The 16,001-nt window shown below is 37.2% G+C and overlaps 2 protein-coding genes across 3 annotated transcripts; one reads left to right on the forward strand and one right to left on the reverse strand.

Moving 5' to 3' along the window:
• Nucleotides 1-274: 274 nt before the first annotated feature.
• LOC108900331 (CMP-N-acetylneuraminate-beta-galactosamide-alpha-2,3-sialyltransferase 1) lies at nt 275-5,857 on the forward strand. The gene is made up of 9 exons (XM_051068440.1): nt 275-358; nt 1,263-1,449; nt 1,541-1,551; nt 2,551-2,685; nt 2,841-3,037; nt 3,225-3,392; nt 3,828-3,861; nt 4,288-4,407; nt 5,243-5,857. Exons 1-9 carry the CDS (start codon nt 275-277, stop codon nt 5,408-5,410), a joined length of 1,104 nt encoding a protein of 367 aa, XP_050924397.1. The 3' UTR covers nt 5,411-5,857.
• Nucleotides 5,858-10,105: 4,248 nt separating this feature from the next.
• On the reverse strand, nt 10,106-15,547 carry LOC108900335 (CMP-N-acetylneuraminate-beta-galactosamide-alpha-2,3-sialyltransferase 1). Of its 2 annotated transcripts, none has more exons than XM_018701319.2 (7): nt 15,429-15,547; nt 13,792-14,059; nt 13,172-13,368; nt 12,766-12,933; nt 12,231-12,276; nt 11,983-12,102; nt 10,106-11,254 (listed from the first exon to the last, which is right to left on the reverse strand). In XM_018701319.2, exons 1-7 carry the CDS (start codon nt 15,473-15,475, stop codon nt 11,087-11,089), a joined length of 1,014 nt encoding a protein of 337 aa, XP_018556835.1. In that variant the 5' UTR covers nt 15,476-15,547; the 3' UTR covers nt 10,106-11,086. The 2 variants fall into 2 exon arrangements, with proteins under 2 accessions (XP_018556835.1, XP_050924396.1); XM_051068439.1 differs by having other exon boundaries at nt 11,983-12,098; nt 12,227-12,276.
• Nucleotides 15,548-16,001: the final 454 nt, after the last annotated feature.

Below are 16,001 nucleotides of genomic sequence, written 5' to 3' on the forward strand. Positions count from 1 at the left end.
ATTATCTTATGCACAAAATACACAGAATTATGTACAATATATGTCACCATTACCTCAGCCTTTTTTACTTCCATGTAGACAATAGTTTTATTGATACATTCAAGTTTTAATGATACATTCAAGAAATAAATAACATGGTGACACAGGTTTGAATCCATAATAAACTTTAATCTGCTGGCTGCACAGTGGTGCAGCAGGTTTGGACCCCAGTTCACCCAGGTGTTTTCTGCGTGGAGTTTGCATGTTCTCTCTGGATACTGCAGGTTAGGTATGTATGCGTATTGGTGACACTTTTTCCTTGCTGCAATGCGGGCTGGGTTGCCCTGCTGGAAGCCCGTCCTGCTTGGACCCTTGTGTGGTAAGTCGGTGTTGTCCGCTCTCTCCTCTCTTGAATCTGTTGCCCCACTGATTGTTAATATTCTGTAGACGGTCCTCCGTGACGCTGCGCTAGTGAAGCCCAAGTTAATAGATTCCTCCGCCTCCTCTCCTTGGATGACGCTGCTGTTTTGACTCGCAGTTCAGTTTGGCTCTCAGTTTGTTTAATATACATTTGGGCTTGGTGGTGGGTTTTCTTCACGAATCAGTGGTGTGAGTGTGCGGTGCCACAGGTCTTTTAGTTTAGTTTCTCCTCCTCCCTTGATTTTGGTTCTGGACTGGCGTGATAAACCCCAACCCTGTCCAGTTCCCCTCTGGCCCAAGTGTATTTCTTAGATGAACAGCAGAGGATTTTACTGACTTCATAATATATACATGCTATTGTTATTTGTAAAATAAAGCCCATGGACCACTGAAAACAATGTGGAGCTATTCTGCTGTCAGTCTAAAGTCAACACTGTTGACATAGCATGAGATTACTCAGTATAATATATGATAGGGAATGAATGAATGAAGCCATGGTTAGCGACCAAACTCGATGAAGGGCAGATCCAAGTCTCTAACATATAAACAGTGAGGAAAGAAACAAGCAGTGTTGGTCTGTATGGGCGACAGACAACACACTTGTACCATCATTGAGTGTCCACAGTGGACAATGTGTTCATTCTATGAAATTAAATGACATCATTTATCGATCCTAAAGATCGTCTCGATAACAAACGATTTCACCTATGGTTTTCCTAAACCTGACGCACCATTTCCTCACTGATCAGCGCCTCTTAGACTCTCCTGCTCTCATTCAATCATAACCAAACACGCTCGCCTCTCGAGCTAATCACTGGGTAGCTGTCAAAAATGTTGCTGCTGTTATCTCTGCTGTCGTTCAGCCTTCCACCCCTTCACCACCCCATCTGCGGACACCAAGCACCTCCTTCTACTCCCGATTGAAGTTTTCTCCACAAGACCTTGACAACTTCAGGTCCTATCCCTCTAGTTCTCTGCATATGGGAAGTTTCGGTCAGGCTCGCCTGCTGTCCGAGGAGATCCGAGGCGATCCTCTTCTTGCCACGCGCGGTCTAATCGCCAAAGCCTGCTTCGTTCTCAATAAAATGACTCTCTCATATTTCCCTTATATCAGTCTCATCATTTAGTCTTCTCTGATCGAAATCTGCTCAGGTAAGAGAAAAATAAAACATATATTAACATATTTCAAATGATGGTGTGCTGTTAGAATGATTAATCTGATGGATACAACGTGCCGGTCTTTGGTTGAATACTCATGCAAAATGGAAACTATTGTTTGTGTAGACACTTAGTACTTTCCGTCGGTCTGAGTTTTAATGTATGCTTCTATGCTGCTCTCTTTCATAATAATACTGTTACATTTTTTGGTGGCAGAAAATACAAGTGATAAAAAGTATATTTCAGACATTAATTATAGGCTTTTTTTTCATTTAACAATACATAATATTGTTTATATTTTAAAAATTTCTGTGAAAGCAAAAACATACATTTACGTTTACCACTTTGAATAATTACAAGCACACCTTACTGAGTACATTTTAAGGTTTGACACAATCTATTATTTTTTCACTATACAGGGCAGTTTATCTGTTAGTTTGCATCTGCCTTCTGTGACAGTGAAAGGAGGCTTTGACCCAACAAAAGTTTCTTCCATAAAATACACAATTTTATGCGAACTTTACTTCCTCTACCATTACCACCAACAACCCTGATAGTTAGGACAGAGACACAAAAACTATTGTGAGCATCATGATGTCTTTTATCAGCACAAAAGTCATGCCTTTTGTCCCTGTTTTCATTTCCTCTTGTCCATCTCTAACTGCCATCAGTTTTATATTTGCTATGACGAAGACAGTGAATTTTTTTAAATAGTGACCACCAGCCTGAGGTTTTAGCTCAACTGTCACAGTGTTAGTAAATTCTACATATTCATGATTGGTTTTCATATTCATGAATCTAGACTAACCTTTGTATCGCACCACACATTCTATCTACAGATTGGTTCTGATCCTTATTCAACGACGTCACACTGCTGAGATGCTTTCCAGAAAAGCCTGAGTTTTCATTTCTCTACTGTGTATCACTGCCATTTCAGTGTTTTCTAAATCCTCATGGATTTTATCTGTGTACCATGATTCCTTCCCCCCTCAGAATACAAGTCTTTGTGGATGTGATAAATGTTTGAAGGAGTACGACCCATGGTTTAGTGAGCTTATGAATGCATCTCCTGAGCCCTTTTTGGCAATGAAAAGCAATATTTCACAGGATACCTTTACATGGTGGAAGGTAAATGTCAACTCTTTAACATTTACATTTAAAGATTGTGTTATGGTATCTATAATTAGCTATCATTTCTGTTTTCCTGTTAAGAAAGAAAAGTCAGTATATTGTTATTTATTGCTGGTGTTGGTGAAGTGAACATCTGGTTTTGTTGCATATAGGGCATACAGTTTGAAAAACGCAGCTTCAGTTACTACAATACCACAGTGGAGAGGATTTTTCAGGTGTTCCCACCCAGCCCAGATTTTGCAGAATCCAGCCCAGACCATTGCAGGACTTGTGCTGTGGTGGGGAATTTTGGTAATTTGAATGGATCCCGCTATGGACCTCTCATAGATTTTCATGATATCGTTATAAGGTACAATGAATCACCAGCTTTTTCAGTGAAATCAGCAGATAACTGGTGCCTACTTAAAATTCCAACAATTACTAGCTTTAAAAAACAGCAGTTTGATTCCATATTACTATGTAATGTGAACTTCAGTCACTGTATAATTGTTATGTAACTTCATGATATAAACAAGTATATAATCTGTGTCATTTAGAATGAACCACGGCCGAACTAAAGGCTTTGAAAAAGACGTTGGAACTAAAACAACTCATCATGTGATGTATCCACAAAGTTCCACTAATTTGGACAACACCACTCACCTTGTGCTGTTTCCATTCAAGATAAGTGATTTACAGTGGCTCCTTAAATCCCTCACTCAAGGGTAGGTATGTCATAAAAATCTGTACATAAAAGAAAAGAAAATCTATATTTGTTTCTGTATTGGGATGAAATTTGATTATATGGCGTTCAAGATTTTGACAACCAAACAACATATATAGATGTAGATAATACCTGGCTAACTTAGCTGTCTTGAGTCATGACAATCCTTACATTAAACCAACCTGCATTTTAATATTTCTTCTAAGGGACATGCACTGCCAAGCAGATGACATGGTCTTACTATCATAACAAGGAAATATTATACTCAATGAATATGCATGCTGTTCACTGCCAATGCCAAATGTTTCTGCTGAATATTTGTGTAGTATCAACAGATTTTATCTGTTTTCTCTGAAAATATCTGCTGCTGGAGAAACACAACTGACATTTTTGTGGTTATTTGAGGGTGGACTCTAACATTTCCTGTTATCTCTAGCAGAAAAAAAGGGTTGAAAGCTAACAAGGATTTGGTGAGTATAATAATCCAGCATAAATCTGATACATATACAGTACTGTGCAAACGTTTTAGGCACCGTTTTTACTCTTATCCTTCATCAGTGCCATCAGGTCTGATCAGTCCCAGATTAAATCTGCAGCAGGACAAGAAGTCCAAACACACAGCCAGCATCATACAAACAGAAATACTAATCTGATCTAGGTTTTTTCCATTTGTTGCACCTCACATGAGGTTAAGTGATGGTAGTTGATAGTTGATAGTAATTAATCATGGGATTATTTTTGACAGCATCCTCATTTTATTTATAGTGCCTAAAGCTTCTGCACAGCACTGTAGCTATCTGATGAATTGTGCAATAATAAATGTGCATAGTCAATTGGCTGCTAAAAGGAATGGTTCATAAATGTGAGCTTGAAGGCTAACCTTACCTCCTCAACAGGTGGTGATCCTCAGCCCAGCTTTCATGAAATATGTTCATTTTGTCTGGCTAAAAAACAAGGGACATTATCCATCCACTGGCTTTCTGACTTTGATTCTCAGCATGCACATGTGTGATGAGGTAGGTTTATTGTTAATGATTAAATCCATCTGTTATCTATACTAATATTGCATAATTTAATTAGTTTAATTAAACTAAATGAAATTACTATTTATGTCCTATTCTATATGTATTTGTACACACCAGTATAACCTTGATTTGAAATGTAGAGTCATGTGAAAATGAAAGCACGCCCTCTTTGAACTCTATGAACTCTAATTATAAAAAATCATCTGGTCCTTGGCAGATCTTAAAATGAACTAAATACAACCTCAGCTGAACAACAACACATGACATATTACACTGTGTTATTATTTATTTTCCCAACACTAGACCAAAATGCAGATGCAGTGTAAGAAAAATTAAGTACACTCCCACTGGTTCCATAGGAATTAAGAAAGTAAGTAGCAGCCCAGTACTACTAATTAAATGACATCATCAGGAAGTGTGACCACCTCTATAGAAGCAGAAATTTTGGCAGTTTGCTGGTTTGGAACATTTAGATGTGTGAATACAATGCCAAGGAGAAAACAATGATCTTAGGGAAGCCCATCAGTTTGGGAAGGTTTATAAGGCTATTTCCAAGTCCATCATTCTACAGTGAGAAAATTTATACACAAATGGAAAACAGTCAAGACAGTTGCTAATCTTGCCAGGAGTGGATATCCCAGCAAATTCACCCCAAGGTCAGACCATGCAATGCTCAGGGAAAAAGATATCTCAACATATCAATATCTGAATCCTACTGATCACCCAGCTTTTCCTCTAATGGATTTTAGGTTTTATTATTGGACATTGACAGTTATTTTCAATTTAAATTCATATTAGATTCAAAATATAAATTTTGTTTTTCCAGGTCAGTGTATTTGGCTTTGGAGCAGACAGAGCTGGAAACTGGAACCATTACTATGAGATACTAAAAAATCAACGTCTGAGAACCGGAAATCATCATGGAAATCTCGAGTATGAACTCATTCAGGAACTATATCAGCGACAGAAAATTAGTTTTTTCAGAGGATGGTAATCTTTGTTTCTGTCTGTCTCTGTCTCTGTGTCAATTCCCTTAACACGAGCAGCAATGGACACTGTGGTGGACTGGACAAAGAAGTCAGCTTAGTGTTGTAGATGTAAAATGTAGTTGTTTCTTCTTGTCATCACGCTTCTTGTGTATTTTTTGAGCATCAGTCAGTATGTTAAGAATTTACTTGCATAGAATCAAGTTTGGTCTTTTGACCAAATATACTTATATACAGTGAAAGTGCTATCCATTGTGTTTATAACCATTTTAATGTGAAACAATATTACATGCCCATATTACAGTTTGGTATACCCGTTGTTGTATTGTATATTTTTATTCTTTCTTTTGTATTATTTCTCTCTAAATATCTTTTTTATATATATATTTTTCTACTTTTATGTTCACCTTGCAGCACCATGAGTCTAAGAGCAATAAATCTGACTTTGACTTTGACTTTTGACTTTGGAAATACAGGCTGTCCCCAGAACCACTCCCTTGTTCACTCATTAACCACAGTATAACACACACACTAAATAATTGACTATAAAGTGAGCAGTAAATTGAGAGTTTGGACACTTCATCATTTTGCATCATCATTGCCAAATATATACGCATAATTTCCTATTGCCAATAGGTGGCACTATGATTATATCATACTGCCACTATTGGCATGCAGATGTGTTCAGGCCATGACAGTTAGCAGTTAGCATCTCAAGTTTGGGGCAGATTGGACAGTACATATGGGAGTTACATCAACTTCCTGTTTAATGGCGCAGCATCAAAATTTGCCATGGCAACACAGCAAGGGTGTCCCATGAAGACTCACAGTCTTCACAGTTCAGCACCATTTTGATCTTAATGCTTGTCTGACCACATTTGAGGTCAATCAGATCAATCTACTTTGATAAAACACATCATTTCCTGTTGCCAAGGTGGCACTGTGATTATATATGTATATTGGAATGTAGGTGTGTTCAGGACAGGTCTGTTGTCAAACCTGTGGAATCTGGGGCAGATCAGACATATGACGTATGGTCAGAAGTATGCATGAGTCACATCAACTTCCTGGTTAATGACGAAACATCGAACATTCGCCACAGCGCCACAGACACACCCTTCAATGGAACATCAAAATTTTCACAATAAGTCATCATGAAGTCCTTAAGGCTTTTCAGACCAAGTCTGAAGTAGATCATGTCAACCTGCTACTGTTGCCAGTAGGTGGCACTATAACTTTTTATACTGACATGTGGGTGTGTTCATGTCGGGACCCTTACCATCACTGTGAAATTTGGTGCTGATTGAACAAAGTATGGCTGAGTTACAGCACCTTAAACACAACTTCCTGTTTCATGGCGAGGCATCAAAAGGGGGTTTTGAGGATGTCCAAGGGGGCGCTATGGAGCCATTTTATTGAACCAATGAACGACCCCACAGGAATAATTATAGTTCCTACGATTACAGTAGGGCCTTCGCACGCTAGTGCTCTGGCCCTAGTTAGAAGAACTATACTGTGAATGCTTCACACTAATTAAGATGTGGATTTGAGAAGAGGCTACAAGGGGTGTATCTTTGTACCATGACTCTGCACACATCCAATGTCTTGTCCATGGGCACCCTTTACATTTCAACACATATAATGACAGCAGGATAGGCTTAATGTGTGTGTGTGTGTGTGTGTGTGTGTGTGATATACCAGTCAAATGTCTGGACACACCTTCTCATTCAATGGTTTTTCTTTATTTTTTATCATTTTCTACATTGTAGATTAATACTGAAGACATCAAAACTATGAAGGAACACGTGGAATTATGTAGTAAACACAAAATTGTTAAACAAACCAGAATATGTTTTATATTTTTCAAAGTAGCCACCTTTTGCTTTGATGATTTATACACTCTTGGCATTCTCTCAGTCAGATTGATGAGGTAGTCACCTGGAATGGTTTTCCAACAGTCTTGAAGGAGTTCCCACAGGTGCTGAGCACTAGTTGGCAGCTCACTCTGCAGTCCAACTCAAACCCAGACCTTGTGTGAGTATCTGGTGTTGCACAGGGGACAATAATAAAGAGCATGGAGCAAACCCACAAGGAGCGTCTCTTGTATGTTCTGTGTAGTGCCTCCACTTAATACAAACACTGGCATTCACTTTTTACTAGCAGTAAAGATCCAAGCTTAGTTGGTTTGATGTCTTCATTGCCACCACATCATGGTAGCAAGTAGAAACAACACTAAATCCTGTTTGGTCTAATTGGATCATAAAGCAAACATTGGTTGATTCACTTATACAGTGACACACCCAATAAGCTGACTGAAGGTAGGGTTATTGTCATCTGATTTGCTCCTGAACTGCTACTCACCTGTGCATGTGTGTACACAGTGGCAGCAAATCAGCTGTTACGCTGCTTTGGCCAGCCCCTTCATTCAATATTGAGTTTGTCTTTCATAATGGTCACCACTATCAAATATTTGATTACATTTTATTATAAAATCAATATACCCATGTTGAAACAAGAGATTGAGAGCCAGCCATAGAAAGAGAGAGCACACTGGAAAACTGCTGCCCTTCACCGTCAGTGACAGTGAAAGTTGACAGTTTTGTCAAATTTTGATGGTGGGATGTCCATACAGCCACATTAAAGAAATATTATTCTTAAACAAAGGGTGTTTCTTGCCATGATGTTGAGGAATGGATCACTAATCACTTATTATATAAATGGCAATAATTCTGAAATTATGATATCAGGAAACACTGTTTCATTTTTTATACTACTGTATACTTGTATTATTTAACTGGTACTTGTTTTCTCACTCTTCTCAACTTACTTTTGTTCTTTGAAAAAATTTGCATTAATTAACCACCTGAACCTGACAGACAAACTCCCCCCCCCCCTCTCTCAAATACAGTCTATGACACACAGATGATGTGTCCTTCACATCATGACACTTGACGTCTACATGAAGAGACAGGCTTATCATTTCAGACAGTCACATTTCTAGACTATGAAAGCATCATATTATTTATGTGAGGAGATATTAAAATGAATGAAAAGCTTGTTTTAGCCTAGTTTAAACTGTCTAAACCATCCTGGGTCAGTAATAAAGGATGGATGCACAATTTTTCACATCTGTGTTAAGAGAATAGTTAGGTATTAGTATGAACATTGAAAGAGGTTTTACTTGCTGTAATAATTCATCCTGGTCACACTGGCTGTTAAGAAATTCATTCCTAATGTGCTGCCAATGAAAGTGATGGGGAGCAAAATTCAAAGTTATTATTATTATACTTATACTGTGCAAAGTTCAATTTAAAAGTATTGCAAGTATAATATAAAGCTAATATGAGGCTTCAGCAGTCTGAGTTTCACAAAGTAAATGCATGTTTTCCAAAGTCTTTTTAGTGCAAAATTCCTTATTTGTGTTACTGTCCCTCCACTGCAGCTCAGTAAGGAAACACCGGTCAGATATTCAAAAAGAGGAAATTTTTTTACAAAAATGACTTTGGAAGTTTAAACTGGACAGGTGTATGAAAATGACAATGTTTGACTGTCATGTTTTCAAAGATCCTTCCCAGTTTGTAAAAATCCAACGGATAAGCAAAACAATTTGCCCTACAAAATCTCAAAAGGTTCCGGTTATGGGACCCTTCAGATTATGATTTATTAAGTTTGCACAGTAGAAAAGAGTTTTATGAAGCTGTATGGTTACCCCTTAACTGTGTCCTGAAGACTGTGAAAAAAGAAAGGTTACCAAAGGTTATCAGGGTTTTTTTCTTTTTCTTTTTTAAATTATTCTTATACATAGACAGGTGGTGACCAAACCCTCCCTATATTCACTAACACATCTTCAACTGATCACATCAGCATTGTCACAAGAACCTAATAAACAAAACTAGCTTAGGTCTTACAACATATTTTGGATGCATGCATGGATGCTTGCGTGCATGTAGCTGTTTCTGTAAATATCCCGTTGTATCTGAATAAAGCCATAAGTAAAACTTCACCAAATCCAAATGACAAAAAGTACAGTACATTTTCCCTGTCCAAAAAACTGTGTTGTGTCCTACCAGGGAGCATTTTGCATGCCTCCTTACACTGGGGAAACCAGTCCCAATGTGGTCACTGTGTGGCAAACAAAGGCCTAATTTGCACTGACAGTCAAGTCTTGGGCGTGTCCCAGGCTCGTAAAGATATGTTTATTTTTATTAAACAGCTTTCTGATGACAGAGTTATAATACACAAACCACACAACTACAGGATCAGCAAACAACTGAGTTCCTGTTGGAATATTGATACCAGAACTGTCATACTGACATGCCCAAATGGAAAGTAGCCACACCATACTGATACTGGGTACTGATACTGCCTCCCTCAAAACAGCCTCAGTTCTTTGAGGTATGAGCTATACAAGATGATGTTGCTGATATGATTGCGTCAAACCAGTTTTACTTTGTGACATGGTGCATTATCATGCTGGAAGAAACCAAAATGTGGGGCACTGAAAAGTCTGTTGAAAGGCCTAAATCATTTTAATGAAAAGTAATACTAATAAAAACTTCTCAGGTCAGTAACACTCAAGGCTAAATGTGCAATCTGGTGTTCAATAATTCTATCACTTACTTAGTTATATGTTATTGTTGTTACAAAACCTTGTCTTATGTGTGGCTATTACATGGAGAATTGAACAACATCAAACAGTCAGATGGTTTTGAGGCATTTATTTGCGAGACATTAAGTAGCCAATATTATCGTATCTGTCAGGCAGAGAAAGCAGAAATAAATGCACAAGTATAAACATTCATGAACCTGCGGCGAATTACAAAGTTAAAATGTTAAACTTAAAAAGTTTTCTTTTTCACTGTACAGGGATCACATATACCCAGATCAGGCATATTTGAAGACAATAAATAAAACACATGAAACCTGAAATTGTATAAAACAGTTTCACACTGCACACACTGCATTATGGATAAAAAATTAGTAAACTGTAATGCATATGCATAAAAACAACAACCTGAAGAAATAAGCTCATTACATTCCTGGAAACAAGCAGTCCTCACATGTCATGGAGCCATTGTCATCTGTAACACAATTACCCGCATAGCTTTTGAGGAATAATTTTTGATTGAAATAACAAATATAGAGTATATTTACATCATATAATATTTTGTGATGAACAAACATAAATGCATCCTGATGAAAAATGTAAAATATCCTTAACGCACTATGTCTAAACACTATTGTCCTTTTTCAAACCACCCCCCTACACCCTCTCCCTACCCACTAGGCCATCCCAAACCAAACAGCGAGGAGTGGAGGTAGGAGTTTGAAGATTGCTTCATCCTAATCTATGACTGAACATCTGAGAAGTCATGTGATCAGATGACATCACAGCTTGTAACCCATAGTTTTACTGACTTTAGTTTGTTTGAGGAAGACCAACGCCTACTGGAGCTTTGGTATCCAACAGCTGCCTCCCACATTACGACACTGCAGTAATGCAAGAAGTTCACAAAATGACTCCTCTACACATGAGCACACTCAAATGCTCAATACAAAAACAATAAAATGATAGTGCCTAAACATGAATACATTCGAACTTAACAATTAACAATAAAATGATAAAGGCAATGTTTAATGAATGAAATAGGGACACTAATGAGACAGAAAGAGCAAGACGAAATTTACCATCCTTTAAAAAAACGGATTTTCTTCTTCTTGTCTAGTTGCACCATAACATCATATTCATAACCTCCAGGATGAGCTCCAGTTTTCAAATTTTTGTTTCCAAGTCTTTCAAAGTAGTGGCTCCAGTTTCCATCACTGTCTGCTCCAAACCCAAAAACAGTGACCTGAGAAAACAAATATTACACCATGAATCTTAGCTGAATTTATTGTTTCCACATTTAAAAAAATTAGTACTAATTTGTTGTAAGTTTTCGTACTGTGCAATTGTACAATTTAGTATTGTGGAAATGCACACTGCAGTACTAATTTACCTTTTGAACACTCTGTTGTCAGGTGAAGTGAATTTAACCAAACCGTAGACAAATACTTTGACATTTTGGAAAATACACTTATTCTTTCTTGCCAAGAGTTAGGTAAGAAGATCAATACCCTTCTCGTGACTGAACATTGAATATGAAATTGGAGCCACGGGAGCCAAGATTCAATACTTAGCTTAGCACTGAATCTGAAAACAGTAAAAAAAAAAAAAAAAAAAAAAAAAAAAAAAGCAAAATGTTTTTACTTTAATGTTTTTACAGTTTTTATAATGATATACATAATGAGTTCATTACTAAGCTGTAGAGGTTGTTGGTGGGCTAGTTTTGTTTACCTTCAAACAGAGTCATGCTAGCTGTTTCCACATTTCCTGTCCTTATGCTAAGGTAAGTTAACTGGCTACTAGATCCAGCTACATACACATTTTTATCAGAAAGTATTTACGAGGATTAATTTATAACATTTTGAAACTGTCAGTCTTGTTCTTCCTTGTCTTTGCTGGTGCATCAGCATTTCTTGGTACATTTCTGCCACCAACTGTCATTCAGTTAAATAACATAATGTGTAATAAACCTACCTCATCACAAAGGAACAGGCTGAGAGCAAAAGTCAGAAAGCCAGTTGATGGATAATAGCCCTTATTTCCCAGCCAAGCTTCATGAACATATTTCATAAACTCTGGACTGAGGATTGCTACCTGTTATTAATAAGACAGAGCCCTTAATCTGACATTATGAACAATGATACAATGCGATAGTATTGCTGGATGACTTCATTAGATATCAATAATTGTAACTATCATGCAAGTTCATTTAAAATACTCACCAGATTCTTGTTAGCAATCAACTTTGAGTTTACAGCACCATTCTCCCTGTTGGAGGAAACATTAATTGCTAAATGTAGTGGAAAATGGGCATATTTGGTAATAACTAGTAACACTAGTTTTTCAGAATGTTATCTTAGATTCATACTGATAATTATACAATATATAATAACTGAACTAGCTAGTTAGTAACCATGTGAATGTTGCGGTTTAACTGCTTTCCTACGTTTCTATAAAGCTCAAATGGCTCTTCAATTAGGCTAACAGTAAGAAGGCTGGGTTCACTCACTCACTCTACTTCCCCAGCACCAAACAGACAAATGACTTTCAAGTGAACAAAGCAGAGAATTTAGCAACAAAAGAGCCAGATATTTAACTTACCAAAAAATCTATTACAAATAAAATCAAAGGTGGTCTGTCACTGCTAGATGTATAAATGAGCAGCTGTATGCTAACACATTTGTTATAACATGTTCTGCCCTCATCTGCAGTTAAAGTTAATAAATATAGATACAGAGAGTAGCTTTGCAGACCTACCCTGGATTTAACTTCTTCATGAGCCACAGAAAATCACTTGACTTGAATGGAAACATTATTAAACGAGTTGTGTTTTCCAAATAGGTAGCACTCTCCGGATACATGATATGATAAGTTGTTTTGGTCCCAACATCTGCTTCATAGCCTTTGGTACGGCCACGGTTAATTCTAGGCAGTACAGAGAGATACATATTTATTAGCATGTAGTTAAAGATGATGGTGATTGAGGTTCACATTACATGAAAATCCTGAATAAAAGTGTTGTTGACCATCTGTTTGTGGCAGAGAAATTCTTACCCTTAGAAGTTAGATTTTTTTAGAGTGATTGTAGAGTGAAGTATTGTTTGTAACCTTAGTAAGGATGACATGACAAACACAGGGATTTTAATAAAGTTTGTTGATTTACCTTATCACGATATCATGAAAATCTATCAGAGGTCCATAACGTGATCCCTTCAGATTAGCAGAATTCCCCACCACAGCACAAATCTTGCAACGATCAGGGCTGGGCTCTGCAAAATCTGGAAAGGGTGGGATGACCTTAAACACCGTGTCCACTGCTTCATTGTAGTAAGTGAAGTTGCGCTTTTCACCCTGTAAGCGCTGACACACAACAGAAAAAGAACATTATTTCCATGACCATAACTGTTAGTCACAGACGTGTCTACATAGAAAAACATTTTTACATTTTTACAGAGGATCAGTCTTAGATATTGTAGGGAGTAATGACATAAGAAGAAGCAGCCACAGTGAGATATTCAATGACAGGCTCCAGTAAACTCTACTTGCTGTTACAACCAGTCACCATTGCTGTCACCAAATCAACAAGAACTAAAATCTTAAAGATTACAATTTAACTGTGACTGCTGCCACCAAAGAAATTTATTGGCAAGCAAAGTTTTGATACAATGTTTAGAATATTTTCCTTCTTTTAACTTTTTAACTTCATGTTCAATTTGCAATGCTAATCATTGCTTTGAGATACAAGAATCAACTTTTCATCTGGTAAGATAAGTTGACATTTACCTTCCACCAATTGAAAATATCCTCTGTGATTTTATTCTTTATTGACAAAAAGGGCTTGGGAGCTGAAATAATACGTTCTCTAATACATGGGTCACCATCTGTTAAACACTGGTTGCAGCCACAATAACTTGACTTCTGAAGCCTGAGGTAATTCCAGGAAGAGGTCAAAAACACAGCAGCTACACAGATACTCAGCAGGGAAGCGATAACCCTGATTTTTCTCAACTTGCAAACCATCTTGGCAGCGTTGTTGAAGAACAGATCCAATCTGTGGATACAGTGAATGGTGAAATACACAGGTGAGTTGATATATGAATGTGGGAAAATCCATCAAGTTTACAGCAAAACAAATTTTCTCCTACAGATTTAGAGAAATTAAAACACCAGGCTGGAGAAAGGGATGAAAAAGGATGCAATGAAATCAACAGTGCAGCCACACCCATCATTTACAGTTGTAAACCTCTTGGTATATTGTTTGCTGATGCTACCATATTATGTAAGCATAACCATATACTGACAGCTGTTGGCTGTCAAATAGATTAACACTTGACTTCTATATGGTCCAGCCCTCATAAAGTAATACAACTGCTGTGTTTGTTTATGTTCCCGTTCTCTTGAACATATTCATGTCCCAATATACAATGCTATTGCTATGGGGGAAGAACCGTGCAAGTTGACAATCTAATAAACAAGGAAGAAAAAAGAAGAAAAAGAAAATGCAGTGCAGTTTAATTTGTTAACTAGCATACCGCACACACATTTCACACATTTCATAGCCTTTTTTATGGAATAAGAAACTGGCTCACTTACCACTTCCCTGCAGCAAAGGAGGTAAATTAAGCCTTCAAAATTAATTTCTGTAGGCACCCCAACTTTTTTGGATTAACTACATACCCTCTGTCCATACAAAGGGAGTGTTTGAAAAGACTGTGTTACTCCACCCTATGATGCATTACTAGGACAATAGTGTACTGCAGCAAATAGTACTATATATGAACTAAACTAGAGGATGGCTTAAAATGATGAAAGGCTGGCACAGGCCTCAGACCTAAACCCTGTCTGGCTGGTTTAGGATGCAGTGGACAGAGGGTGAAAGCAAAGCAAACAACAATTATACAACACGCAGTTCCGACCAAGCAGTGATGCTTGCGGACCTCAGTCCTGCCCACATCACTGTTGTGCTCAAATGACATTAAAGCACATCCTCTTGGTTAATATTGCTAAAGTGCAATATGGGCAACAGTGCTGGAATGAACTTTCTGAGCAATTTTCGTTTAAAGAACATCACAGGTGTGTTCAGATGGTGGATAAGTTAGAAATTTAAATTCATTCCATGATTCCTTGTGTTTAAAATCTCCACTTAATTTCAGAAATGAAGTGAGCTGTTCTAAAACTTTTTACTGGTAGTGTAATTTCACACTTTAGTTGCCTATTTGCCATGTAAATAGAGCAGTAACATTAACAGTATATTCTTATATAAAAAAAAAAAGTGTTATGCCAGACAATGGCACAGAAATAAAGCCTATTAATAATAATAACTACTTAATAGCTACTTTGTGTTTGTAAGTTTAATTATAAAAAAAAATAATAATTAAAAAAAATGAAATGTATTAAAATGTATTTTATTTTCCCCTTACCTGGCAAGAGAAGAAAACCCAAGGAAAAAAATTGCTGAGTGAGGCATAAAAAATGATGCTATACAAGAACCTGTGAGATATGAACAATGATAACTGATAACTGAGGAGCAGTGGGTAGAAGTAATGGGACGGAACAGTTAGAGGGCTAGGTTTTCATCTCAAGCACTCATGTGCAGTGTTGTAAAAAATCTGGCGACTTTCCAAATCCTCTTGGCGACTTCCTTTTTTTTTCTTTTTTTTTTTTAAAAGCAACTAGCAACAAATCTAGCGACTTTTCTGGTGTTGTTGGAGACTCCCAGCTGCAGTCAGAGCAGAGAGGAGACCCACACCAGAGCCAGCAATGCCACCCCACATAATTTATGTAATGTAGGTCTAGACAAAGCATTAAAGTAATATATTTTGAGAAGTAATTGCCTCATTTGCAGTTCTAAACATATTTATGGTGTTTTGTACTAACTTTTTTTTTTGTCTCTCTGATATTATTCCTCTCTGCTACAGCGTCCATTACTTTTACATGCAAATACTCAAATATGCAAATTAGGCGATGGCATCATTTAGCTTATAGCAACTTTT

Source organism: Lates calcarifer, unplaced genomic scaffold (genome assembly GCF_001640805.2).
Source record: "Lates calcarifer isolate ASB-BC8 unplaced genomic scaffold, TLL_Latcal_v3 _unitig_4531_quiver_858, whole genome shotgun sequence".
Classification (NCBI taxonomy): Eukaryota; Metazoa; Chordata; class Actinopteri; family Centropomidae; genus Lates; species Lates calcarifer.